This window comes from Gallus gallus, chromosome 3 (assembly GCF_016699485.2).
Source record: "Gallus gallus isolate bGalGal1 chromosome 3, bGalGal1.mat.broiler.GRCg7b, whole genome shotgun sequence".
Lineage (NCBI taxonomy): Eukaryota > Metazoa > Chordata > Aves > Galliformes > Phasianidae > Gallus > Gallus gallus.
In genome coordinates this window covers 33,183,417-33,211,107 of record NC_052534.1, presented here as the reverse complement: position 1 = coordinate 33,211,107, position 27,691 = coordinate 33,183,417, and the positions used below count along the sequence as shown (strand labels likewise).

The 27,691-nt window shown below is 40.9% G+C and overlaps 2 protein-coding genes and 1 long non-coding RNA gene across 4 annotated transcripts; 2 read left to right on the top strand and 1 right to left on the bottom strand.

The window, feature by feature from the left end:
• Positions 1-8: 8 nt before the first annotated feature.
• CEBPZ (CCAAT/enhancer binding protein zeta) lies at positions 9-15,651 on the top strand. Of its 2 annotated transcripts, none has more exon segments than NM_001031060.2 (16): positions 9-181; positions 261-1,816; positions 2,778-3,009; positions 3,603-3,774; positions 4,309-4,397; positions 4,889-4,942; positions 5,658-5,760; positions 6,818-6,886; positions 9,090-9,156; positions 10,199-10,299; positions 11,158-11,215; positions 12,161-12,369; positions 13,360-13,443; positions 13,949-14,010; positions 14,101-14,182; positions 14,992-15,651. In NM_001031060.2, coding segments are annotated over 16 exon segments (3,225 nt in total). In that variant the 5' UTR covers positions 9-34; the 3' UTR covers positions 15,132-15,651.
• On the bottom strand, positions 14,849-16,868 carry LOC107052889. Its single transcript, XR_001465684.4, has 4 exons — positions 16,743-16,868; positions 15,527-15,571; positions 15,206-15,289; positions 14,849-15,092 (listed from the first exon to the last, which is right to left on the bottom strand). It is a non-coding gene; the product is annotated as an uncharacterized LOC107052889 (long non-coding RNA).
• Positions 16,442-27,691, top strand: SULT6B1 (sulfotransferase family 6B member 1). Its single transcript, XM_040697711.2, has 9 exons — positions 16,442-16,631; positions 17,810-17,960; positions 18,996-19,228; positions 21,954-22,066; positions 22,310-22,399; positions 23,360-23,486; positions 24,147-24,241; positions 24,526-24,682; positions 25,554-27,691. The coding sequence occupies exons 3-9, from the start codon at positions 19,003-19,005 to the stop codon at positions 25,682-25,684; spliced, it is 939 nt and encodes a 312-aa protein (XP_040553645.1). The 5' UTR covers positions 16,442-16,631; positions 17,810-17,960; positions 18,996-19,002; the 3' UTR covers positions 25,685-27,691.

Here is a 27,691-nt window from a genome sequence, read left to right as displayed (position 1 = left end):
CCTGCGTCACCGAGCCGGCTTCCTGCAGCCTGCCATGGCGGCGCTCGGGGAGTGGGGCGTGCGGCGGCGGCCGGAGGAGGCGGATGGCTACGAACTGGATGAAGATGATGATGATGGTGATGATGGTGGAGATGCCGATGGGTTCACGCTGGATGAGGTGCTCCGCCTCGGCGGCACCAAGGTGAGGGGAGGCGGGAGGGAGCGGGAGCGTGTGGGACCCGCGTGTAAGCCGCGTGTAACCGCCTCGCTGCCGTCCGCAGCAAGACTTCCTCATGCTGTGCGGCGTGGACGAGGCGGAGGAGATGGTGGACGGCGGCAAGAAAGGTGCCATCGACGATCTGAAGGAGGGGGAGCTGGAGGCCTTCATCGGCTCCTTGGGGCTTGGCAAGTATGCAAAAGGCTGCCTGGACGAGGAGGAGGAGGAGGAGGAGAACGAGGAGAAGAAGGGCAGCAAAGAGAAAGAGAAGATCCCAAAGAAGGAGAAAAGCAAGAAGGAGAAAAGCAAGGAGAAAAGCAAGAAGGAAACAGTTGCTCCTTCATCAGAAGGGAAAAAGGAAAAAAAAACCGAAGAGCAAGTGAGTAGCAGAAAAGACAGCAAGAAGAAGCTAGCTGGCGGTGGTCCACGCCAGCAGCAGTCGGTCCAGAAGGAGAGGCTGGAAGAGGACTTCACATTTCGTGCTAGGGAGGTGATACTGATCAAACCTGGCGGCAAGTGGTACGACCTCGAGTACACCGGTGAGACTTCTGCTGAGCCGCAGGATCCAGCCCTCCTGTCCCAGTACAAGGCCTTGGCCCAAAAGCTGTACCAGCACGAGACAGAGCTGTACAAGAGCAAGACGGAGTATCAGAAGGGAGCCTCGTCGGCGTGGATGAAAACCGTTGTGTCGTCGGGTACCCTCGCTGACAGGATGGCAGCCATGACCCTCCTCATCCAGGACAGCGCTGTTCACAGTCTCCACTTTGTTGAGAACCTGGTGAACCTCGTAAAGAAAAAGGGCAGCAGGCAACAGAGCCTCATGGCTCTGGATACTTTCAGAGAGCTTCTCCTTTCAGATCTCTTACCAGATACTCGCAAGCTGTGGTCTTTCTCACAGCGTCCATTTAACAACATAGAGAAAATGTCGAGTGGCAACAGAGATTCCAGGGACAGACGGCTGATACTATGGTACTTTGAGCACCAGCTGAAGCTGTTGGTGGCAGAGTTTGTGCAGACCTTGGAAGCACTGAGCCACGATTCCCTGACAGCAACAAAAACCCGAGCGCTGGCAGCTGCCCACGAGCTTCTCTGCAACAAGCCTGAGCAGGAGAAATTTCTGCTTGTCCAGCTGGTAAATAAACTGGGAGACCCTCAGAACAAAATAGCCACCAAAGCATCTTATCTTCTAGAGACTTTACTTCACAAGCATCCAAATATGAAAGGAGTGGTGTGCAGTGAGGTGGAGAGACTTTTGTACCGCACAAACATCAGTGCAAAGACTCAGTATTACGCCATGTGCTTTTTAAATCAGATAGTCCTCAGTCATGAAGAAACACCGTTGGCCAACAAGCTGATAACTTTGTACTTCTGTTTTTTTCGGAACTGCATTAAGAAAAAAGATGTCGAATCCAAAATGCTCAGCGCTCTTCTTAGCGGGGTTAACAGAGCTTACCCTTATGCTGAGATCGGTGATGAGAAAGTGAAAGAACAAATGAACACCTTGTTTAAAGTTCTGCACCTTGTGAACTTCAGCACCAGCGTCCAGGCCCTGATGTTGCTGTTCCAGGTTATGGACTCCCAGCAGACTGTATCCGATAGGTACTACGCAGCACTGTATAAGTAAGTGACGGGTTTGGATCTTTGGTAACAGCTTAGCTGCTGTTGAGATTTTGCAAACTTTGTGTCCCACTGGATAAACATTTCTGATGTTTGCTATGAGCTGGAAAATAACATACCTAATTTTTTTTTAACTTAAAGTGGGGATAAAGGACAGCCAGAGGTTGTGAGGAAGTGACTTTGCACTGTCTTCTGGCAGCATGTTGTAATTCCAGATACATTTTAACACTATTTGATAATTACTTATTCTGAAATCACTTCCACAGACAGTGTGTTTTAGTGATGCAACAGCCTAAAATCCTGTTGTCTGTTTTTCATAAGGGAGGAAAACCCCATGTCAACATAATCCTTAGATGACTTAATTTGTTGAGTTGGGAAAACTCGTGTTCTAAAAGAATCTCCTTTTTAATCCTAGCTCATTATTTAGACACTTGGTAGGATCCTTACAGGCTTCTGTTTATTTGATGCTGATATTATAAAGGGAACTTGGGTTCCCTCAGACTATGCAATGCATTTAGAGGCCTTCCTGTACCGGATGGTGTCAGAAAAAAAGTGAATAGAAAGTGGAGTTGCCAACACAGATATCTGGCCTGATTGTAAGGCCTGACAGTTGCCAACCATTTTCTTTCTACTTTTTTTGATGATCTGAATAGGTCAGATTAGTTTCTCACTTCGTATGTCCTCAATTTTTAAACTTCTGTGTTGAACTTAGTTTTTAAATATATATATTTTTTTACATTTATTTCATTTCCTGATACAGATTTTTTTTAATGTTAATTGATTGTTATGGACTTGCAGATGTTACGCAGCTTTTGACATTTTCAACATTGATCATAATGGTTTTTTGTATTGGAGAACACGCTGTACTTCTGGATACCTGTCTGAAAAACATGGATAGTAGTTTTTGATAGCAGTTATTCTCCAGTGTACGTTATGACGATTAATTCTTCTTTGTTTTCTACAGGAAGCTTCTAGATCCCGGTTTAGCAACCTGCTCAAAGCCATCCATGTTTCTTAATCTTGTCTATAAATCTCTGAAGGCAGACGTGGTGTTACGGCGAGTGAAGGCCTTCGTGAAGAGGTTGCTTCAGGTCACTACTGGACAGACACCACCCTTCATTTGTGGAACCCTGTACCTTCTGTCTGAGCTTCTGAAAGTAAAACCAGGCCTGAGGGTCCAGTTACAGGATCACGTGGTATGACTTCTTTATTCCGTAGGTCTAAGAGAGACGTTCACCTTTCCCTGACCTATTTCTCTTTATGAATAATTCTTCGTACCTGAAAAAGACTGCCTTTTTAAATGGAAATCTTAGGAGATTTTGTTAATATCTGATTGTTCTGTGGCAAAAAGTACAATTATAACTGCATTTAAAATCTGCAAAGATACTGTCCACATTCTAGCAGGTTCTACAGCCTTCATTCACGGAGAGAGAATTATTTTGCTTAATGCTGTGTAAGTAAGCAGGTAAACACTCCAATCCAAAAAGCTTTGTCAGAAGATGGCCTTCTTCTTTTTGCAGTCTCTGAAGTATAACCAAGCAGTATTGAAATAATACCTTATTTTCTTTCATCAGTCGAGGAGGGACCCATTGCAGTTGTGTGACGGATCGTATAACTGCATGACTGTGAAGTTCAGTTGTAGTCTTGTATGATGGCCAAAAATACGTGTTGCCTAAACACTGTTTGCATTGTTGTGTGCTGATTCTTCAGGAATATGTGGATTTTTCTATCAAATCGTAATAAAACTGAAAAAGAAAAGCTGTTCAGAAACATTTTGTTTGTTGTTTAGGAGTCTGATGAAGAAGAGTGCTTTAAGGATCAAGAAGAGACTGAAGAGAATGAGGAAACATTTGTGGATGCAGATAAAGTAGAAAGGGAAGAGAGGAGCGCAACAGAAAATTCTGCTAAAAGAAATAATCTGAGTTCAGCAGCCTCATGGGTGCATCATGAGAATATGGGAGGTAAATTAGCAAGAAAACATAATGCATTCAAGTCCTAACATTCAGTAACAGTGACATGTTGATCAAGACTGGTAAAATTAATTAGAACATAACTTTATTTTTTCAAATTGAAGTTTGATTCAAAGCAATCAGAATCATTTTTTGTTCCTCTTTGTCATGGTTTTATGATTTTTGGTTACTGGTATTCCACATCATAACATCATGTAGTGCACTGGGAGTTAAAGCGTTCCCAAAACTGATCACAGTATTCAAGGTGTAGTCTCACCAGTGCTGTGTACAGGGGGACAGTATTTCCCTTGTGGAACAGAGCTGGGGTTTTCAAGGGCTTTCCTAGAAGTGAGTAGGAACTCCTCTGTACCACCTGATCATACTGTGGGCTTCTGGATATAATCTTTGTCTGCTACTGTATGAATCTGTGGCCTCTCTAGCAAAGAATGATGAACAGCATTGCTGTCACGGTGAAATGAATATAATACTGTCCTGAGTTTGCTTGAGGAAATGTAAAAGTCATTTTCTACCTCTTCTGTCCCCCAGGGAGAAAGAATGGGGTTTCCTACGATCCTTTGCACCGAAGTCCTTTATACTGTGGTGCTGAAAGTACAAGCCTTTGGGAACTGAAGAAGGTAAAGCATTCTCCTATTACTGCATGCTGTGTTTCTTAGTGTGGTCCTTTTATCAAGAAAAGAAAATTAACTTGATTATTTCTGAAGTAGTTACCTCAGTCCCATGACAGAAAGGTTAAAGGAAACATTGTTCAGCTCCAAGCTTGTATGTGCTGTATTCGGTGCTGATATTCCAGAGTAGGACTAGGAATTTTGTAGTGGAGATTCAATCTATGATCTTTTTTAGACTTTTGAATCTTTTATTAATGAAGCCTTTTAGTATTTAGTTAAATAAAATGATAGTTGAGGATACTTTTGGTTAATGCTAACGAAAGGTGAGAACTTGACATTCTTTTGTTGTTGAAGGGCAGAGCCCCAGTACGTGCTTGTCTGTTGTTTGGTGAGTTGCAGAGTGGCCTTAAAATACAGTGTTGTCAGAAGTCTGTGACAACATGAAAAAAGATGGCATTTATTTTTGATGTCGAAATAAAGAAAGGTTTGGTGTTTTTCAGCTTTCTGAACATTTTCACCCATCTGTGGCTCTCTTTGCAAAAACCATTCTAGAGGTAAGTGCTTTTACCTGTCTGTGGCTTTGAACTGTGATTTTTATGTTAGCTCTCTTTTGCCATTAAAAAACAGTATAAAACTTCATTGTGCTCTGCAGATTGCTGGAAGTTCTGCAGCACTGTGAGTAACGTGCACTCAGATACAAAGCTTTGCACTGAGTTAGTGTTTTATCTAAGTGAGGCTGCTCACAGAAGGAAATAACTTGGTTGAAAAGTGCATATTACGTCATCCTTAGAGGTGTTCTCAATTTTGGTCTGTCTGCTTAAAGTGTTCTGTTTTCTTGATGTGAGAGGCTCTGTTTTTAAAACAAAACTTTTATTTATTTAGTTCTTAAAATACTGTTGTGATATCATGCACAAGTGCCTACTTGTAATTGTTATTTTCTTTATATATATGGTATTCAAGTTGCACTGGCTATTAACTTAGTAGTTGCAAACTATGGATCTCTGTCAATAAAAATCTTTCTCTTTTAGCACAGTACACTGCAAGGCAGTTCATCACTGAAACAAAGTGAGGGAGGTGCTTTATGAAGAAAATAGTGCAATTCCAAGAATAAAAGCATATAAAGGAGCGGGTTAACTTGTCAGGCTTAAATGATGAGATATCCCCAAATTTTTGTTGTTGTTTGATTTTGTTCTCAGACCATTTGAGCCCTCACTAACTACATGTTGCTGTCTTTTGAAAATGAAGACCACAAACATTTTCTTATTTCAGGGAAATCATATTCAGTACTCCGGTGACCCTTTGCAAGATTTCACATTAATGAGATTCTTGGATCGCTTTGTGTACCGAAATCCCAAACTCCACAAAGGCAAAGGTGAACTTCTTTGCATTTGATCTTGCTTATTGGTAGTGAAATTCTATCAGATTGTTAACGATCTGTGCTTGTCAAATATTTGGAGTGCATGTGCTGCACCAGAGGTGTGGCATCAGTCTGCAGGGCTGCGTGAAAGATATCTGCAACTCAGAAGCAGCTGCTAGCCAAATAGTGCTGCCCTATAACCAGAGTTTCAGTAACTGCCAAGCTAGCAGGAATAAATGTAGGGGAGTGAAAAGACTGAGTGCAGAATAATTGAGGTTGGAAAGCATCTGTGGAGATCATTTAGTCCAACTGCCCTGCTTAAGCAGGCTGCCCAGGACCATATCCAGCTGGCTTTTGAGGATGACATCTACAGCGGGAGACTGCACAGCCTCTGCGGGCAGCCTGTGCCACTGCTCAGCCATTCTCACAGTAAAAAGTGCTTCCTGATGTTCAGAGGAGTTCAAACCCAATTTCCTCACGTTATCCCTGGACCCCTCTGAAAATAGCCTGACTTTATCTTTGTAGATATTTGTGCACATTGATGAGATTCCCCCTTAAGTCTGTTCCAGGCTGAATAGTCCCATCTCTCATGGCTGTTCTTCACAGGAGAGATGCTCTTGTCCTTTCATCTTTGTGGCCCTTTCCTGGGTTCCCTGTAGTATGCACATCTCTTGTACTGGGGGCCCAGAACTGTGCACAGCCCTCCAGGCTTAACTTCACCAGGACTGAATGGAGGGAAAGGATCCCTTGCCTTGGCATGCTGATAACACTTCTCCCAATACAGTCCAGGTTAACACTGAGTGTCTTTGTGGTAAGGGCACATTGCTGGTTCCTGGTCAATCTGCTGTCTCTCGGGGCCTTTTCTGCCAAGTTGCTTTCCAGCTGGATGACCCCCTGCATATATATTAGTTCCTGGGGTTGTATCTCCCCAGTTGCAGGACTTCCTGCAGTTCTCTTTGTTGGACTGCATGTTTTTACAGCCTGTCAGAGTCCCTCTGGATGGCAGCCGTTCCTCTCAGCTTTGTATAAGTTCTAATAAAGTCATTTGTTTCTGATTTATGTTCTGCTACAGAGAACACCAGCAGTGTGGTAATGCAGCGGAAGAAGAAGCAGTTTATGACGGATACACAAAATCTGGCAGGTAGGCTGGCCACTTTTCTCTTAGCGTTATGATTAAGAAACTGTATTTTTGAAGTTAAAAAAAAAAAGAAGTCTTGGCTGATTGTTGTGAACATCCATCCTCTGTACTGTGCTGTTTCTATTATCTCAGTCTGTCTATTTGAGTAGAAAACCAGTTTTTCTGCTATACTTCTACTTAGCTTTACTCATCAAATCTTTTTAATACCTTTTGTCCCTGTATTTTCCCTCTAGTTGTCAATTATTTTCTGATAGTAATTCCTTTTTTCTTAGGCAGTGCATCATCAACTTTGTACCTTCTCCTTGACCATTAGGAAATGTATAACAGCAAAGGACAGAGTGCCTGAAAACAGTGTGCCTTTTTGTCTACAGTGCTATTTTTGCTATCACCTGCATGTATTTTCTATAGTTTCTCATGCTAAATTACCATTTTTTTCCTGCATCTCATACAAGGTGATACATTCACTGGGTAGAGAGTAAATTTTGCAGTCCTGTGTAAAAAGTTTAGAGCTTTGCTACAGATTGGCTTGTAGCTGGCAGTGTGACACCTTGGGGGCAAAAATGCTGCTAAAAAACATAAACAGCCTTAGAGTTTCTTCTGGCTAACCTTAATTCTAGTTAGCAGAGCGATCTGTTAGGGCATTACCTTTAGAGGTACATATGTTCACAAAATAGTAAGTTTCCTGCTCACAGATGTGCCATTTTTATGTGTGGCATCCCAGTTTTTTTGCTTCATGAAATTTCTAAAAATATACCTAGAATTATATAAAAATCTTTAAAATGGTCTAGTACTGGTTAAAGCAGTAGTAGTATGCAGTTAATGTATTTGTTTCCAAACTATCACATAACCACATTAACTCCGCTTAATATAATTGAAAAGTGACTTATAATCTCAGAAAATGGATTTATATAACAATGTAAATCGCACTAAGCTCTTTCCTTAGATTATGTGGATTACTTCAAACAATGCCACAGCTGTGGCTTTTAGGATTTGTGTTCAGCATCTCTTCTGTTCTAACTTTGGTAGGTGACTACCTGCTTACAGAAAAAAAGCTGGGTTTTGTCCACTCCCAGTCTTTACAGTGATTATGGGCAAGGTTTGATGGTAAGAACCAGTAGTTAAAAGCAAGATAAAACTTCAGACTTGTTCCTTGAGGACAGAAGAGGTACCATAATCTGTGGTGAAGCTTTTACCATTCCCACAGATGTACTTCCTGTAACTTTAGACCTGATGCGTTAATCAGGAGCTTTACTAATACAGATTAACTGATGTGCCCTTAATGATGTGTGTTTTTCTGGCTATGAAGGCTTGAAGAATTCTTACCTAGAATACATTTGAGGATGTAATTTGTTATTGCATTCTTTAGTTTATCCTTACTTGAAGGAACAAACTGAACACTTACCACAAGTTGAGGAAGTATTTTACGAGTAAAATGTCCAATATGGTATTTATATATTATAGTTAGGCACTGCTGAGGCATGAGGAACTGAGATTGCAAATCCTCTGATACCTTCTACTATTCATTTGAACAGTCCTTTTGTATGCTGATCTCTTTTCAGAAACTTGAACCTTTGCCACTTAGGAAATATTACCATGTATGTCCACTGAGATAAGCAGTAGCACTGTCTTCTGAGGTGAGGGAGGGAAGTAGAAGACACGAGAGGGAAAGCTTCTTCACAGGGCCGATCACTGATAACCTCATTGGTCTGTTGCCACAGATGTCATACTTTGCCCCGTTTCCTCAGAAATGGTGGTAGAGTGGGACTGGATCCATTCTTCACAGCATGCTTCATCGGCTTCTGGTACATGGCTCTCATTTCAGCTGCATTGCTCCTTACTGCCAGGGGTGCTGGGCAGAAGCAGTCCTACTGTTTCAGTGGATGAGAGCTGGCTTACATTGTTTCCTACCTTATTTTTAAAATCAGAATTAAAAAAAAAAAAATGTTTTTTTTTTAACCTCACTTGTTGGCATGTAAATTAGGACCTGGTTGAGTTTATCCGAGGGGCCTGCTCACAGCTAATGATCAGTATATACAAAGAACTGTTGATTTGAAGAGGTTTTGTGATGAACTCACTTTATGTAATAGATGGCACTGATTATCGCTGTGCTTCTGTCTGTAATGCTGTTTAACCACTTGTGACACCACTGAGAAGAATAGGAGTCATTTCAACTTGAAGTAAAATCAGTTCTTTTTGGCTTTTGCAGTCAATAGTAAGGAATTCCTTGCCAGAGATGAAAGCAAAATCCCAGTGGATGAATTATTTTTTCACAGGTAATAAAATATTTATGAACATTCATTTTAAGAGTTTTTTAATGCAATGCCTTAAAAAAAAATTACATCTAATAAGTATTCGCTAGTGTTTCAAGTGCTTGCAAATTTTGATCAGTTTGAATGACTTGTGGTGACAGTTTCCTTAGAAGCTGATTTCAGAATTTATCAAAAGGAAAGAATATTGTGAATGAAAGCAGTCAGTGCTTGGAGTCTACACATCAAATAATAATGTTGTTATGGTAAATACACCCTAAACACTGGGTGATAATGAATGGCTCGTGGGTTGCAATTTGTAAGTATCAAAACTAGATTTAATGTAACTTAATTGGTAGATTGCTGGATTTTTTTAGTCTGGGGAAGAGGAAGCTGAGGGGAGACCTTATTGCTTTCTTCAGATATCTGAAAGTTGATTGCAGTGAGGGTGGGGTTGGTCTCTTCTCACTGGTGACAGGTGACGGGATGAGGGGAAATGGCCTTAAGTTGCGCCAGGGTAAGTGTAAGTTGGATATCAGGAGACACTTCTTTACAGAAAGGGTTGTTAAGCACTGGCATAGGCTCCCCAGGGAGGTGGTTGAGTCACCATCCCTGGATGTGTTTAAAAACTGTTTGGATGTGGTGCTCAGGGACGTGATTTAGAGGAGGGTTGTTAGGTAGGGTAGCATGGTTAGGTTGTAGTTGGATGCAATGATCTTTAAGGTCTTTTCCAACATGAGTGATTCTATGATTCTAAGTGGAACTTGTCACTTTCCTGATCTGCACATCTTCCTTTTGCCCTTTTATAAATTCACTGTGTTCAAAATGATTTCTAGCACGTCTGTGAAATTGTATTGTTTTAATCTTACAGTAGTGACTTACAGCGTGGAAAAGAAAGAAAATACAAATCTCTGTTCTGGGATGTGTTTGAAATAGTTGACTTACTCTTTTCAACTGGGAAAATACACACTTGAATCAATCTGCTGGGTTATTTTTTAGTCTATTTTTTTTTTTAATCCTATAAAGAATTAGCTGTAGCTTTGTGTCTGAGAGTAATCTGCTGTTTCAGATTCTATACAAAGTTTGATAAAACGAGAGAGAAGCACAGGCGTCAGGAGGATGAAGAAAGCGTGGAAGATGTGGACGATGATGAGTTTGAAAGAGCACTGGGTAAAGTTGCATTTTGCCTTGCAGTAACTCTTCTGGTAAAGTTGCATTTTGCCTTGCTGTGACTCTTCTGGTATTTCCTGCTTTTAGAAATTATTAATTTACCCTTTTTGTATAAAATAATTTGGTCCATGAATGTGAAAGTGGAAGAAAAATTGACTTTTCAATTTCTGTCCTATGCTACTATAGTTAACAGTACAGCTTGTTTAGCTCAGGTAGGAAATCTTGGGTGTTTGAGTGTAAACAAACTGGCACAGATCAGTTGATGCCCCTTCAATCTTTTCCAAATGTAGCCTGAGAATGAAATAACCTTTTCTTGTACCTTGTTCTTTTTTTTTTTACTGCCTGGTGTTTTTAAACCTTTCTTAGAGGTTCTGTCATAATTCCCAACATCTCTCATGAGATGAGTTGTTCAGCTGGGGCCTTGGCAAACTTCTAACCTGAAAATTAGTCAACAGATGAGCTGTCAGGACACTTGTTTGAAGTATCCTAACTGAGTTTTCATCTGATTTGGAACAAGGGTTTAAGAACAAAGGTGTCTGCTTCCATCATCACCTGGTGCTGGTCAGAAATCACATTCTGGACAAAGTAAACTGTCATAATTATTTAAAGAGAAATCTATCATCTTTCTGTTTCCATTTTGTTTCATTTATTTTTCTTCAGAAAAAGTGCAGTTATTTTAAAGTAACTGTTTTGTGGAATATCTTTCTGTGGGAGTATGAACCCATTAATATCAGGTCCCTTTGCTGTTGCTGCCGATCATATAAGTTGTTTGGGAAAACAATACTTAATATTTTGCAACGACTTCATAATTTTTATGTGACACTTTGTAGGAAAAAGTATGTATGTTTTTTTCCCCAGATACATTTGAAGCTGATGGTGCTGTTGGTGTTGGCCAGGATGACCTTGATTTTGCTGGGTAAGACTTTAAATCGGTTCTTTCATCTTTCAGCTTATCACTTTTGCAGGAAAAAAAAAAGAAAACAGGCAATAGCAGTTGAATGCTGGGTACTGCTGCTTTTCTGCATCCCTCAGGATGGAGCATCGTGATTCAGTGGTGCTTACAGTACCTTGGCTTGAAGCGTGAGACCTGTAGTATTTTATCTGTGCAGTGCAGTAACCCGGTAAACAAGGTGTAATCTTACTTGTTTTTCATTGCCTCTGGTTTCTGTTTGGGAATTACCACGTACAGAAGGAAACAGAATGAGGCATAGTTGTGCTGCTGCTGTCAGGACTGGCTGTAACTGGACCTAACTCAGGGAATAAACTGTGGAGTCCAGAATCACAGAGCTCAGTTTTCAGGAGGTCAGCAGTTCATTAGCGATCGATTAACCTCTTTTTTTAGTTAAAGTATCTTCAGTATACCCTTAAAATCAGCACGGAACATTCTTTTTAAGAATTGAAATGAGAATTCAAGTTTAAACTCCTACTGAAATGTTTCTGTGATCCAGATTGGTGGGAGTGAAAAATAAGAGGAGACATAAAACAACAGCGAAGCATTTAGTATCTGGAGAGCTGCATTTTCTTTCTGTGGGAAAAAAGAAAGAGATTTCTTCCTCATATGGAGATCCAGCATATGATGTGGCTTTTACAGAGAAGACTTTCCGTGTGTCTTTGCTCCTTTTCAGAAAGACTCAGTTTATTTTAGAATAGGACTATCTCCAAAGCTTCTTAAAATTGCTTAGTTTTTAACAGAGTTCCATACCTGTGTGCGTAATACATTTAGTATATTTATCATTACTGTATTTACAAAATTTGCAGTGATGTTTTACTTTTCTACCATAGTACTTATGGGTAGATGGATGTTATCTGGCAAACTGTATTCTACCAGATGATGTGCTAAACCTGTTATGTGTTGTTTTAGTAATATAAAAAAGAAAAGCAACGGGAATAAGAAAAGCAAAAGAAGTGAGGAATCCGGTGCTGACTGGGAGGATTCTGACGATGAAGAATTCAGTGACCTGGATGATGAGGAAGTCTCCTTAGGAAGCATGGAGGAAGATGACTTTGAAGAGGATATGGATGAGGAAGGAGGTGTATTTATGGACGTGTCTGATGATGGTAATGGCCCAGGTAAAGTAACATTTCATGTAAAAACAACAACGACAACAAACCCAAGAGAAATCTTTTAAAAACAGATTATTTAATTTGCAAATACATATTTAAATTAATATTTGGTTATCCAGGTGAGAGGTTTGGATTTTAAGTGAAGATAAAAAACAACAGTTTCTGCACAGTCTCGGAGATGAAAGTGGGAATTATGCACCAGGGTTTAACAATTTGCATACAAGATGTGTTTTCTTGATTCTGAAAGCATTGGCAGAACAAAAGGTAGCTTTATAAATAAATGAATGGCTACAGTACACACATGTATTAAAGATTTCAAAGGGGAAAAAAAATCTGTCACTTCCTAGCTTTTTTATTTCTTTGGGTTAGTTAATGTTAATTTTTAAATGAGGTAACTTCTGACGTTACTGGCTTGTGAGTAACAGCTTACTCTTCTAATGCAGCTGTGCACCCTATTTTTATTACCTCTGTAACGGTAACTGATTGCTGCACCTTTATGATTCTATTGTCTTTTCAACTGAAAAGCATAGGTTACTCAGAATGCACTTTCTGTAGGCAAAGCACAAATTAATGGAGTATTTCAACTAATAAAAGTCACAGGAATATGACTGAAGATAGAGCAGGTAAATTATTCTTACAGCTGTTAACACATGAATCTTTGATACAACTGTTATTTCATCATACTTAAACAGACAATCAAAGTTTACATAATGTCCTAGCCTACATAATGTTATGTATCTTAGTTTCTTACTTCATTAATATTTGCTGCTTTGGAAAAAAAGCATAAAGGCACATCACTGAACAGTTTTTAATGTTGTGGCTTTAAGAAATCAAGGTTCAGTTGTGTCTACTGTGCGTTAAACTTATTTTTGAAGTAAAGACTCAGATCACTGAGATAGATTTATGTCTAAGTAGGTATTTTTATTGGCTAGTGTGCTTTAAATACGTGCATAAGGTGTGAGAATGAGGAACTGATATATTATTTTTTTCTGACAGACCTTAACAATGACAATCAATCGAAGTCTGTCAGTAAAAAGACCAAGAGAAAGAAAGATATGAATTTTATGGGATCACATGAAGGTAAGGAAGTATTATTTCATTTGAGAAGGCCTAATACAAACAGGCAGTCTGGAAAAATTGTCACGAGAAGAGTCCAGTACAGTAGATTTGTGGATCTGGATTCAGATCTGAATAAACTACAGAAGAAAAGGAATTGGTTTTAGCCTTATCCTCCAAACGGGGTGGCCTAATTCAGAATGATGATCTGCTCTTGGAGGGCTGGGGATCAAAGGAGGTGTATTTGAAGGATGGAGTTGTACTGGCAGAGTAGCTTGTGGGTTTGCATCTGCTACTAATACACATTGCGTAGATTTATGCTATTTAGTTCCTGTTGGAAAACTTTTTTCCCTCCTCTTTTTAGGGGAGGTGGTGAATAAAGTTTTCTAACGGAGTATTTCAGGTGGTCTTATTAAATTAAAAAAACAAACAAACAAAAAAACCAATGGAACTATTGAGAACACTTGTGTTCTAGTGTTATTGTGAATTTGAATTTCTGTCTCATAAGAATCATACTTCTTGTTGGAAGGATCCAGCCAAGGAAAGAAGAGAAAACTCAAAGATGCCAAAATACTGGCAGCTGCTGAAGAGGTAAGTTAGGTCAATCCTTAGGCAAATAAAGAAGTTCAAGCATTTTACATGCTTCTTTGCAGTAAAATAAGAAAAATTCTCTTTTTAAAGATTGGCTACCTGCTGGATGAAAATGCTGGGTCCAAGTTTGACAATATTGGAATGAATGCCATGGCTAACAGAGATAATGCAAGTAAGTACATGCTGTGGAGAGCAGGTAGTTGTAGTGCTCTTCTGCTTCTTTCTCTTTAGATTATGCACTTAAAAGTGATAAACTAAGTGTGGTACACATAAGGTTAGAGAGAACACAGGAGGGAAAGTAGCTCAATTAAGAGATGATGTGGTATTTTTCAGTTAAAAGATGGGCAGTTCACTAATAGGAACTGATGCAGTTCACTAATATGAACTGCAACAACTGGACCTAATAAGGCGTCAGAAGAGAGGAGGCTTTTGTGTTCTCCCTTTACACTGTAAATAAAAACTGACTGTACCATTTGTCAAGCTTTCATATGAATGTTGCTCTGATCAGGAGTATCCTGGATCCTTGTGAAGGGAAGATAGCATGGCTATCTTTATCTACCTACTGGAAATATTTCCTCGTGATACTGATGAAGCAAAAGTAATTTCTCAGAAATAACACTGATGAATTAAATGTGCATTTCTTTGAATCGTCAGTCTTTTGTAGAGCCTTTACAAGACTTTCTGATGTCACCTGAAAAAAATAGTAATGTGCTGCATGCTTGTACAGGAGAGTATGTAGCACTAAAAAAAACAAACAAAAATCAATGTCAAGAGCATCTCAGACCCCAAGATTCTGAGATAGTAGGGTGTGTATTGGGGAGAAAAAAGTTCTCTGGTGTCACTAAAATCAGCAGTTTGCATTTTATTAATGTTTATAAATAAAGTAGTCAAGTTTTAACTTCTACATGATTTATCTGTATTCCACATGATGTTCAGAAGCATCCATCAGCTCCTGACTTCTTCTATCTTTCCTCTTTCCAGATATCAAACAGATCAAGTGGGAATTAGAGCGCGACAGGTGGCTTCACAACAGGGATGTGAAAAGCATCATCAAAAGGAAAAAACAGCTCAGGCACACGGGGCTGAAAAAGAAGTACAGAGGCAAGAAATCAAAAAGATGAGCTGGGCATCATAATGTAGACATTTTTACAATAACTACTGCAAAATAATTATTTTCTTTATCAGCCTATCTTACTTTAATTCTTGCTGCTTAACCATGCCATTTGGTCATTCTCCCTTATGCCGTGAACTCCAGACCACTCATTGGATTTGTAATAAACTGAAAAACAGGAAAATCTGTTAGCTGTAACTCAGTGATTTTATGGCTAGCTTGTTTGGACATAGAGCCCTCCACTTTTGAAGTCTCCATCCAACACTCCAGCCACGCCTACACGTAACAACAAACACTTCTGCAATCTCTCCTGGTGTAGTTTTAAGCAATAATACAATCTGTTTTGTATGTAAGATGCAGGAGAAGCTTCAGCCATCTTTCTGAAGCCAGCAAACACAAACCTACCTTCCAGAACTGATGGAAACCTCTTCTGCATTGTGTATCTGAAGTCTGACAAGAAAGATAAGTCATAGTTACTTAGCATATTTTAAGAGAAATAATTAAATACACTATTTTTCTAATTACTTTTATGTAGGTTTGTCCTAGCTCTTTGTTATAGGTGTTGTTGAGTACTATGATCTGCATTTTTTTTTTAATTGTATCAGGAAGATATTGAAGATCCTCCTGTGTGCAACTCTTACCAGCTGAGTGTTTTCTGAGCTTCCTCACACTAGTGGTAACTGCATACAAGCTGCACACTCAAACAAAGCTGAATGAAGCACAGCAGACTGACATGCGAAGGACTTATCAGGAAACTGAATCCTGCCATGGCCCTGGATGCTCACTCAATCCTTCTTTAGGCAGTTTGACTAAGCCAGCAGAAAACCATGAAATGACAGTTTTATGCCATTGTAATGATTTGCAGCAGTCTGTCGAACTTCTAAGCGCTAGTGGTAGTGCAAAGTGATGAAAGCCTAACTGAGCACAGCCAGCCATCCTGAGCTCACCACACCGTGCAGAACTACAACTGAAGAACTTCTACAAAGGTGCCTCAGAATGAGGAACTCAGTCTAAAATCACTCTCCTGCTGTAAGGGGGGGACAGGTGCCCCACAGCCTCAACAACAGGTGCCTTTGGGATCGTGCTGACCCTGGGGTGGCAGGGCTGGCTGCCATCTCCTGCAGGGGTGCAGGCCTGTCACATCACTGAGCCCACAGGGCCCTGAGTGCAAAATAAGGTGGCTGCAGCACAGATGGAGCCTCTCTGTATAGCTAAGCTGGTGCCTGGCTTACTTGTGTGTTCCCTAAGCAGTGAATCAGAAGCATGAGAGGCTTCAGGGACTGAGGCTACGTCACTGGAAGCTGACCCTGGCTGCCCCCTGCACTTGCCAGCTGGGTCTGCTCTCATCTGGAAAACGTCAAATCACGCCTGCGAGACCGAGCGGTGAACCTCCAGATCCCTCCCGGGGCTGCAGAGCAGATGCCTGAAACAGGATTCATCGAATCCTGCCTCATCTGACGGCCGCTTCCCCTTAACTATGAAAAGGCACAAGACCCCGTTCCTGCATCAGGTAACCAGTGCTATCCCCCACCAAAAACCCAAACGCGTGCAGAATAAGTGCGGCTGTGGTGCGATGCAATCCCCGGCTCCTGGGGCACCCCGCCCGGCCGCCCCGCCGCACCTTGGCTGCGGTCCATGGCGCGGTAGAGCAGGAGGGCGCCGCCCAGCCCGGCTACCTCCAGCGCCACCAGCCCCGCCACCAGCCGCCTCCTCATGGCCGCCGCAGCCCCCGGGCCGCGCTTCCGGTAGCGCCTGTACAGGCTGCGCACGCGCAGTCAGCCCGCCCCGCCCGTTGTGGCTGCCCGTGCGTGCGCATCGCCTCTTGCCGCCTGCGACCGATCGCGTGCTAGGTGTCTCGAATCTATCCCGCGTGGCGGCGGTGTGTTCGAACGTCTTCAGTTAGAAGGGACCCACAAGGATCATGGAGTCCAATCCCTGGCTTAACACAGCACTGCACCAAATCTAAGCGCCGTGTCTGAGAGCGTTGTCCAAACACTCCTTGAACGGCGGCAGCTCGGGGCCGTGCTCACTGCCCTGGGCAGACCGTTCCATGCCCACCGCCCTCTGGTGCAGACCCTGTTCCCAACCCTCACTAGCCGTCCCCTGACACAGCTCCACGCCGTTCCCTCGGGCCCTGCCGCTGTCACACAGAGCAGAGATCAGCGCTGCCCCTCCGCTCCCTGTGAGGAGCTGCAGCCGCCATGAGGCCTCCCCTCAGCTCCTCTGCTCTGGCTAGCAAACGCAGGGGCCTCATCTGCTCCTCAGACATCTCCACACCCTTCACCCAACTGTGTGGTGTTCCTTTTGAACACCCTATTAGGTTTATGTCCTTCTTGCAGTGTGGCACCTAAAATGGCACCCAGTGCTGGAGGTGAGGCCTCAGGCTGCACAGCAGGGCAAGACATCCCCTTTCCTCGGCTGATGGCAGTGCTGGACTGGTGCACTCCAGGGTGCAATTGGCCCTTTGGCACACTGCTGATGTTCAGCTTGCCACCAACCAGAACATCCCTCCCCCCCCCAAACACACACATCGCTTTCTGTGGGACCACTCTCCAACCTCTCGTTTCCCAGTCTGGCCATAGATCCAAGGTTGTCCCATCCCAGGTGCAGAACTCTGCACTTGCTCTTGTTAAAGTTCCTGTGGTTGGTGATTGCCCATTCCTCTAATTTGTCAAGACCTCTTTGCAGGGCCTCTCGGTGTCCCAGTTTGGTGTCATCTTCAAACTTCCTTAGTATATCTTCAAGTCCTGTATCCAAGTAATTGATGAAAACACTGAAGAGAAGTGCCCCTAAAAAGAAGCCCTGAGGAACCCCACCAGTGACTGCCTGTCAGCCCAATGTATCCTGGTTATTATAATCCTTTGAACCAACCTGTCAGCCAGTTGTTCACCTATCACATTACACTTTAGTCTAGGTGTATGCTCCCCATTTTGTCCAATAGGGTGTTGTGAAAAACAGTATTTTGCTGAAATTGAAAAAAAATGGCTTCCATTGGTCAACTATACGGGTAATGTTACAAAAGGAAATTATTTTTTTTCAGTACAACTCTCGTCCTGCTCAGCCCAATGGAGGAGCTGCTCTGCCCCTCCTGAACCAGCCCTAGGCCCCTCTGCATGCCCAAGGAGGGAAAATCATGGCTAGATATATAAGGCTGCCAGTCACTAAAAAGAGATCCTTGTCTAGTCTTGAGTGTATTGGAAAAGCCTGCTCTATGCCATAACTCAGTGTTTAATTGTCCTTTTTAACATAAAAAATATGTTTAAAGGCAGTGGGTAACTCCTACAGTGATATTCTGAACCCAAAATGGTAGCACTGCTTCCTTCTCTGTATTGTTCTTTCTGTTCTATGGTTTTGATTTTATTGTCTTCTGCTGTTTGTTGTCTATTTCTCTTAACTTGTGGTATTAGGTTGAGTTTATTGCCAAGATCTCTTTTTTTTTTTTTTATGTTTTTCATTTTTATTAGGGACTTTTTTTTCTGAGGTGCTTTTTTCCTACTAATGTTATGTAAGATTGGATTTAATATCTTGCTGCTTTTTCTTACAGAGCAATTCTTTCCCAATTCAGTATTCTCTGGTGGCTGAGCTCGCTAGTATTACTTGCTCTACTTGGCTCTCACTGGGATTTGTTCTTAAAGCAATTTCTCCTCTGCAGGTTATGGATAGGCAAGATCAACCCAGTTTTCATTTCCAGAAAGGTGGGAAGGGAGGAGAGAAAGAAATGTGTTAAATTTGTAGGGGTTTTTTTTGTTTGTTTGTTTTTTTTTTTTTTTTTTTTTTGAGGTGGGGGGAGGAGGAGAGGTGGAAATAATACTGACAATTTCTGCTCCACCCCTTAAAAATGTATATTTAAAGGCACTTAATGGCATTAAATCAGCAGTTTCATGTCCCAGCAAAAGTTGGTAAGCATGGCTGAGGAGAATAAAGCCTTTGCAGATGAAATGAATAAAGCACTGGCAAAGTCTGAAGGGTTTACCCTGAAGGACCTGCTGTTCTCCTACCGGGGGACTCCTTATCCAGTCACAGTGTGCAGTGCAGAGACGTTCCAAGCCCTGGAGAACCTGGAAGCCAGAAGAGATGATATGGTGCTGGTGTCTTACCCCAAATGCGGTGAATACATTATAAATTACTTGCTGTTGTCTATGGTACTATAACTAAGTAGCTGACACAATAAGAAGGAAAATAACAAATTAATTATGGTTTTACGTTGTGTGAGGATAATGGGCGTTTCTGTTACAAGCAGAGGCAGCAGGTTTTTTTCCAGCTTTATCTTAATTATGCAATCTGTTCCACTGGTTTTTAGCATGATTTATACTTCTGAAAGGATAAAATGTTTTAGCATTCAAAACTATTTTTGGCTGAAGAAGTGAGAGTTTTTATTTATCAGTGGAGCAAGATACCTCTGTCAGTGTGATAAACTGCATTCTGAAAAGCATATTAATAATATAATGCAGTGTAATGTGCAGAAGCAATAAAGTTATGCATTAGACTCTAAGGAGTAGAATGTGGCAGCGTGCAGTATGTTTACTTGCAAGATAATAATCATTTTCTTGGCATTATATTTAGTATCATTATTGTATTTTGTTTTGTAATTGCAACGTGATAGATTATAGCATACTGGAATTAAAAATCTTGTAGTGAGAGGTCAGCAGAAAGGGAGAAAGGTGCAATAGGAGCGGTGGGGGTAAAAAAAAAAACCTCTACGACCAACCAACCTACCAGCTAGATTTTGATCAATGCTGTGTCTCATGTGACATGTTTGCTTACAAAGAAGGGCCAGGTTTTGATAATGAAGGAAATGCTTTCTAAGCATATGTTTCTACTTTGAGACCCAAGCAGCAGAAGCTAAGGGCTGCTGAGAAAGCATGGGTCCAGAGGAGGAATTCAGTGCACTAACACAGCTGATGAGCTCACACTGAGCTCTAATAACAAAGCCCTTAGCCAAGATCTCATCCAGCAAAGTGAAGAGCATGGTCAGTTCCGATGGTTTTGTTTTGGTCAGTTCTGATCTGAAAATAAACTGTAGTGTGTTTAGGCACTGAAGAAGTAAGCCTGTAGTGTTTAGGGTAAATATATGCTAGCTGTGGGACAGAACATTGAGCCAAGAGAAGGAGAGGGCACACGAAGCACAAAAGGAGGGAGGTGACACAACAAGTGAAACACGCATCTTTGTTTTAAGGGGACTCATTTTCTTGGCTTTGTGTCCAGGGTTCTGCTGGACCTTATAAAGGTAGGCTATAGACAGAGCTTGGCACTGGCTTTGATTTCTCATAGAGTTTGGCAGATGTGGAGTTGTAGTACTGCCTGCATCTGAGGTCTGATGGCTGGCTTCCTTTGCAAGCTTCCTGGATATTTTCCATGCCAGGCTCAAACTCTTCGGTCACCTGTAATTTTTAGATGATTATTAATATGTCCTCATTCCTTTTACTTACTGAGGATGATGAAGGTTAAGTTACAATAAAGTCTTGCTATATGTATGTTTCCCCCAGCTCCGGTGTGTGCAGTGGGGAGGAAAACTCAGACTGATGCAGAGAGACACATTTGTGAGGTGGGGCTGAGGAATGCCCCTGGCTGCCATACTTCTCAAGGACAGGTCACGTGGTTCAGAGGACAAGAGAGGATTTAGAGGCCAGGCATTATAGGTTTATCAGTTGTAGGTTTTTGTTAAAGTAAAATTAGCTTTTGGGCACATTTAGCTTATACAGGGCAGCTGAAGACATGGGTTTAGCAGCTTTTAATGATTTCAGCTGTTTGGTTTTTTTTTTGTGTGTGTGTAAACAGGAGATTGGGATAAATTATATGCATCATTAAATGTCTTATGTTTATATAACACCAAATACATTAAGATTTCCGTACATATAGATGTATTACAAAGCACTGTATGATGTGTACACATTGCATACACATTATTGTATAAGTATGACACAGTCCTGAGCCACTTTATGTAACAGAGGGTGGAAGACCTGCTTTCTGGGAATAACTCTGCTGAAAGTGTGAGGTTAAAGCTGGTTAAAGCTGTTTGCATCCTGTGTTCCCTGTAGTGCCTCTGTCAGCTGCATTCACAGGGAACTGGCAGCGTGCAGGAGGCTGAGGCAGCTCCATGGCCACATCTCCGTGGCCTCAGTGGGAAGCCTTCCAAGTGTGCCTCCACAAGGCCCTGGGAGGATGCTGTGGTCTGCAGTGAACACACCGTTCCCTCAGTCCGTCCCAACAAGCTGTCACTGGGGCATCCAGAGAGTTGTGGGAAACCTGAAGGTCTTTTCCAATGGGAAAGATGCAGGTGTCTGGTGGGTTGCATCTCCTCTAGCCCTTCTGGCAGTCACTTTGTGGAGAAAGCAACAGGCACAGCTTGGGACAAGCACTGCTGGTAATGCTGAGTAGATGGCTCTGTTTCATCCTCAACCCAGTGCAGGGAGAGGGGCAGGAAATTCTGACAGATAAATGAAACTCCTTGCTCGTTCCTTCATTCTCCTACTCGGCCACTTCCCAAATGTTTCTCTGTAAATGACAGGAAAGCTGCCTTTATTGTCTGTCACTGATTGATTTATGACTATATTAAAAATATATTAAAAGTATCGTTGTCAATTCTACTCCTGATGCTTTCCACATATCAATTGTAAGTGAGGCAAGAAGGTCACAGTTAAGAAGCTGTTGAGGATCTTGTTAACAGAAAACATTATTTTGTTTATAGTCATTTGAGAGCTTTAATTTGAACCTGTAATTTGATGACTATTATTGTCTATTATGCTGAATCAAGCCATGTAATGAGAATGCTCTGAGATCTTATATAAACCTCTCATATGTTTTGTTTTGTTCTCTGGGTTTCTTGATCCAGGTGTGAATTGGCTTATCCAGATTTTAAACGATTTGATATTTACAACTATTCAGAGTAAACCTGTAAGCGCAGAGCTACCATTTATTGAATGTGGAGATCCAGATAAATATCAGGTTAGTGAAAAGAACCTACTTCAAGTCTGTAGTTTTCTCTCCTGCACCCCCGCACGCAAGTTATTAAAATGAAGTCATGTAGCAAGTAAAGATATTTCTCCTGAGAGAGTAAAAAAGGATAATCTTGGATGAGTAATGCCTTTTGATTAGGAGCTGCTTCACGCAGGCGACTCATGCTCACAGATTGTTGCTGCACCCATGTAATAAACCTGTTCTCACTTATTGTTCTGTTTATTTCTAAAGAGGATGAAGCAGATTCCATCTCCAAGGATTTTGGCAACACATCTGAATTATGATTTCCTCCCCAAGTCTATTTTCAAGAGCAAAGCCAAGGTGGGCTTTTTTTTTTTTTTTTTTTTAAATCCTTCCCCTTCCTAAGATCAAGCCTGATTTCACAGGCAGCACCAACATGCATGAGTATTATTTGGGGCTACATCCTTTTCCTGCACCCTATCAAGTGTCATTGAGGGAAAGGAACTTGGAGGCAGTGGGAATCTCATGACCTCTGGACTGCTCTAGTACAAAGGCACTAGTGATACATAAACAAAGAACAGATCTAGAGGCTGTCACAGTGCTCAAAAAAATGGTTGAGGTGTCATGCTTTTCTATGCTACTCTTGTACGGCCATGGTGGGAATGAATGTGACAGCAGTACCTCTTGAGACACTGTCTCCATGCAGAGTCACATTTTTAAAACTTCGGTATTTCTGGTTCCAAGTCACTGAACAATGAAAGGTACACAGCAGTTAGGAAATGTACTGCAGATGAAGGGAGGAATTGGTTCAGGAATGGGGGTTTTAGCCATGTTCCATGAGTATTTTTTCCTGTTTTATGTATAGCTTGTTTACAGAAGTGTTCACACTCTCCAAGGATTGCAGTCTCTTAGGATTTCAAATACATTGTTGCCGTGCTTTGAAAAATGGGAGATGATTGTATCCTGAAGGAGAATCAAATGGAGCTTTTCCTACCAGTGGGCTGGTGAATGGTTCTTAGACATTTCCCAGGTCTTAGGTAGTTATGAGATAGTTTTCCATGACAGTATTACAGTTTTTTTTTTTTTTTTCCAACTGCTCCTTTCTACAGTTGCTTCAGGGCCATAGGCAACTCTTAGGAGTGGTAAGAAGGCCTTTATTATGACCATGTTGTAAATTTATTCTCTATGCCTTACCTAATAATGAAAATATTTTGTGGTCCCTGGTAAGTTATTGATTGCAGAATGTTTGGTTTTACTGTCATTTTGGTTGCCAGGGGAAACGAGTGATCTAAAGTTGTTGATCTCTTTCTCTTGCTCCAGATACTAGTGTTGTTTCGAAACCCTAAAGATACAGCTGTTTCATTTTTCCATTTCCACAAGAATGTGCCAAGTGTCCCCAGTTACAACTCCTGGGATGAGTTCTTCTCCGAGTTCATGAATGGGAAAGGTATGGTTATAGTTACTGAATGTAGCTGAAGAAACAACAGAAGAAAATATTTGAAAACAACTAAATGGGACTAGTGGGAAAACAGCTGTGTCATAATTAGTTTACTGGTGGCCATACCTCATGATAAAGGACAGTTGAATGAGAAAATGGGGAGAAAGCCCAAAAGATATTTTGCTTCTGGATATTTTGCTCTTCCAAGCAAAGAGAGTTGCCTGGCAGCTTGATAATAGCACTGGGACAAAATCCTGTCAGTAAGTAATGGGGGCGATGCTACAGATCTGAAATGGTGGTAATGGAATGACTGTTGTCTTTACCTCACATGTTCCCACACACGAGGCCAAAAACCCTGTAAGGAACTTAGGTTTTAGATTTAGACTGATGTCTAGCTTTGGCTTTTAAGAGATATCTTCAATGACAATACAGAAATGGAGGGGAAGCACATAGGAAGTACATGTTTCTGTGTGGAAGCCCCCTACCTACAAAAGTCCAATGGAAGTCTTTATTGTTCTGTTATACAGCCTGGTACCACCTAAAGGACAGACTGTTCTGTTTTTCTGCATGGGCGTAACTGGTGGGCCACAGAGAGCAATCCTTCTGTCAGAGAGAAATAAGTACACAGTAGTAAAAAGCGATCACACTGATGTTTTTTTCTCTTCACAGTTGGCTGGGGATCTTATTTTGACCATGCAGTCACCTGGAACAAACACATTGAGGATGAGAACACTATGATTGTAATATATGAAGACCTGAAAGAGGTAAAGCAGCTGCTGTGTTCTGATGGTCAAGACACATCGGAGCCCATTTCCTGAAAACTGCTGAAATTAGAAGCAAATAGTACAGGTTTCTGAAAGCAAAATCAAGTATCCATTTAGGAACAAGTTGAGTCTGGCTACATGAAAACTTAGCTCCAGTGTAACATACAAAATGTACTGTAAAGGAAGATAGTGTTAGTAGGTGATGGCCATATGTGTCCTGAGTGGGTAGGTCCTTTTTTAGAGGAAGCATATAATATGACCCCCTCTCACTGCATTGTTTTCAGAATCTGACTTCTGGTGTAAAGCAAATAGCAGAATTCTTTGGATTCTCCCCAACAGCAGAGCAGATCCAGTCCATTGCAGACAGGGCTACTTTCCAGGCAGTGAAGAACAAGGCTCAGGAGACTCATGGTGCTGTTGGCACAGTTCTTTTCCGCAAAGGTAAATTTGTTTACAGCAAACAAGCAGCATATTTTGCAGGGTTTGTGAATGGTAGTGCTGCATCTTGGACAAATGAATGTGGATGAGTAAGTGATTAATCTTTATGTACAATATTCAGGGTTGGAACTTAAGAAACGCTGATGGTGCTTCAGAATGCTATCAACTGGTTTCATCATAAGTGGCAGTATCATTCAGTAAAGCCCCGTATAATGTAGTTAGCAGAAGTGCCTTCCAGGTAGCACAGCATTCAGCTGTGGTATGCAGCAAGCACCAATTAAAGCAAAAAGTTTTATTTTGGCTTCTGTGACTACTGGGCCTGGCACTTGATCTGCAAAGTACCTCCAAAGATTTTTCTTCTTGGATTTCCTAAATAACCTTTGTGGTTGCCTAGGAACCTCACTGAATTTGTTGAATCCAGACGCTCTACAGGTTAAGCCATGCCTTTTAGCCATGCATCACGCTACAGCTATAGACCCAGCATACCTCAGGCAGCCAACTCTCCAAAATCTAGCTCAAAAATAGACTGCAGGTCAGGGTAGTGTCTGGTTGTGACACACTACTCTCTTGCAGTTAAAAGCCACATCTTTGAACTTTTTGAGTTCTTTTCATAGCTGCTGGTAATCTTTTATAGACTTCTGCAACTGTGTATGGCACAAGGCAGACCAGTAGCTTCCTATGTCCCATTTCTGTTTGCATTCTCTTAAGGACACTGAAAGTAAAGCAGCAGAGTGTATTCTTTGGACAGATGTTTTATTTTTTATTTTATCTTTTTTAAGGGGATTATCCTGAAATATGACAAGAGATGTGATTTTATTTGTTTCAAACGATACTCCCTTGTCCTTACAGTCAAGGCTATTTCACTTTTCTTTAGGTGTTGTTGGAGACTGGAAAAATCTTTTCACTGAAGCTCAGAATCAGGAAATGGATGCCAAATTCAAAGCGTGCTTAGAAGGAACCAAGCTGGGAGCAAAGCTAAAATATGATGTGTACTGCAAGGCCTGAGCTTCCGTTATGGAGAAGTCTGGGCTGCTTTTCGTTCACTTTCATGTAATCAAAGAGAAATTGGAACAATATCTGATCTGAAATTTTTGAAAATCGGTGTAATTTGCAAATGTGTTTGTGCTGTCTTGCACAAGCAATCCTCGCTTATACAGTTATAGTGTCACTGACTTGACTGGTTTCTCTTGTTTTTTAAAACTGATTTTTAGCCCTGATTCTATGTAAAATTTATATGCAGTAGTTGAACCTACTGAAATCACTCAAAATGTGTTTGGTAGGTTGGAAGTGATCTTCCAAGAGATTTTTTAAACCAATCATGAGGTGCTTTCTTGATTTTCAGATTTGGAAATGTGTAGTATTTCAGTTTAAAATGAAATTTCAAAAGGTTATTTTGTTGCTGTTGTTACCACTTTCTCTGTAAGGTAGAAAGTTTCTAACCCTTTTGGCATGAATATTTTTCATTCTTTTGTTAGTGGAAGTTCTAATCCTGAGCAATTGAAGGAATTGCCTGGGGCAGAAGCTGCTCATGGAGGTTGGAGTGAAGACTGAAGAGAAAAGTAGAACACACAAAACCAAACCAAACCAAATCAGAATGAACTGTGTTAATACCAAACAAGAGAAGTTGATTAAGCTTTTCAAACTAATCCCAAGATTCGTTTTCCATATAAGTGTTCCTCGTGTATTTGCCTCAGCTGTAATAGGTCCTTCTGGAACAGTAGGTTAGTGTCATTGCTAAGAAATACATTAAAGGAATTTCAAATATATAAAAGGAAATTCAAAAGGCTCTGATTGAGGATGATGTTGAAAAATGTATACCAGCCTCTAGTAAAGTAGGTTGCATGAATTACTTGACCAACAATAGCCAGTCTATATGCTTAAACTGCCATCTTTCTCCATTTAAGATTTTACTGAAGTATTCCAGGACAGTTCAAGAGAAAATCCTATATCAAGATGCTAAATAGACTACTCTTACGTTTTTACACCTTTAGATCAGCAAGGTTATTTAAGCTAAGGTTGTTTAGCCATATGAAGTAATATTTTATAGATGACATTCTTACATTCTTAATCTGCAGACACTTCTTGGCACATACACACTCAGTGATTACAAGGTAAGAATGAGCATTAAAGCGTGTTGAATATAAGACTGTTGAGTGTGAGGAGCAGATGATTTGTTTGCAGCTTTCTGCGTGTTTTAGTTTCTGTTCTGTTAAAATGAAAGCACAGATGAAAAATGTAATGTCACTAGAGAAAGGGAGAATTTTTACCTTCCTCAAACAATTCAGAATGGAAAAGCACTGTGAAATGCTTTCAGATGGTGGCATTGAAGGTCAAACCCAATAGCCCATAGTGTTTATGGCTTTTGACAGCAACTGAACAAAACAAAAACAAAAATCAAACCCAACAGAAAAATTAAATTCCTCATTGTGGAAATTCACCAGTCATATATTCTTTCAGACATACACACAGACAACGGTTTTGGTTTTACATTTTCCATTTATATTTTGTATTTTATATATGCGTTCCCTTTTATACTTACTATTATGGAACGTAGTAGTAAAACTTTAAGTGATATTTTTAACACGTTAAAGAATATGTTGGATCATTTGCCTTTCAAAGAAGAAAATTTTCACTCCCTGACTGCAGGCTTTTATTTTATTTTATTATTTTATTTTTTTAATTGGTGACTTGTTCTGCACTTAAATTTTTTAGCAGTTGTAAGTATTTATGGTATCTATATTATGGTAACTGGTAAATGCTACTCTATTAGTACTTTCGTCATCTCCATTTCCCTTATGAGCTGCTTAGTAACAATCATAAAGCAGGAAAATATATTAAAATGATTTTGAAAAAGAGAAGTTGAAGGTCTTCTTGGAAAAGAGAAGCATAAATGTATCTTCCTAATGCAAGAGATAGCTCCCTTGTGTGTGTTCAGGGTGTCAATAACCCAACAGAAAAGGAGAAGAATTCTGGTACTCAATTGTAATAAAGGTACAACGGGATCAAAGCAGA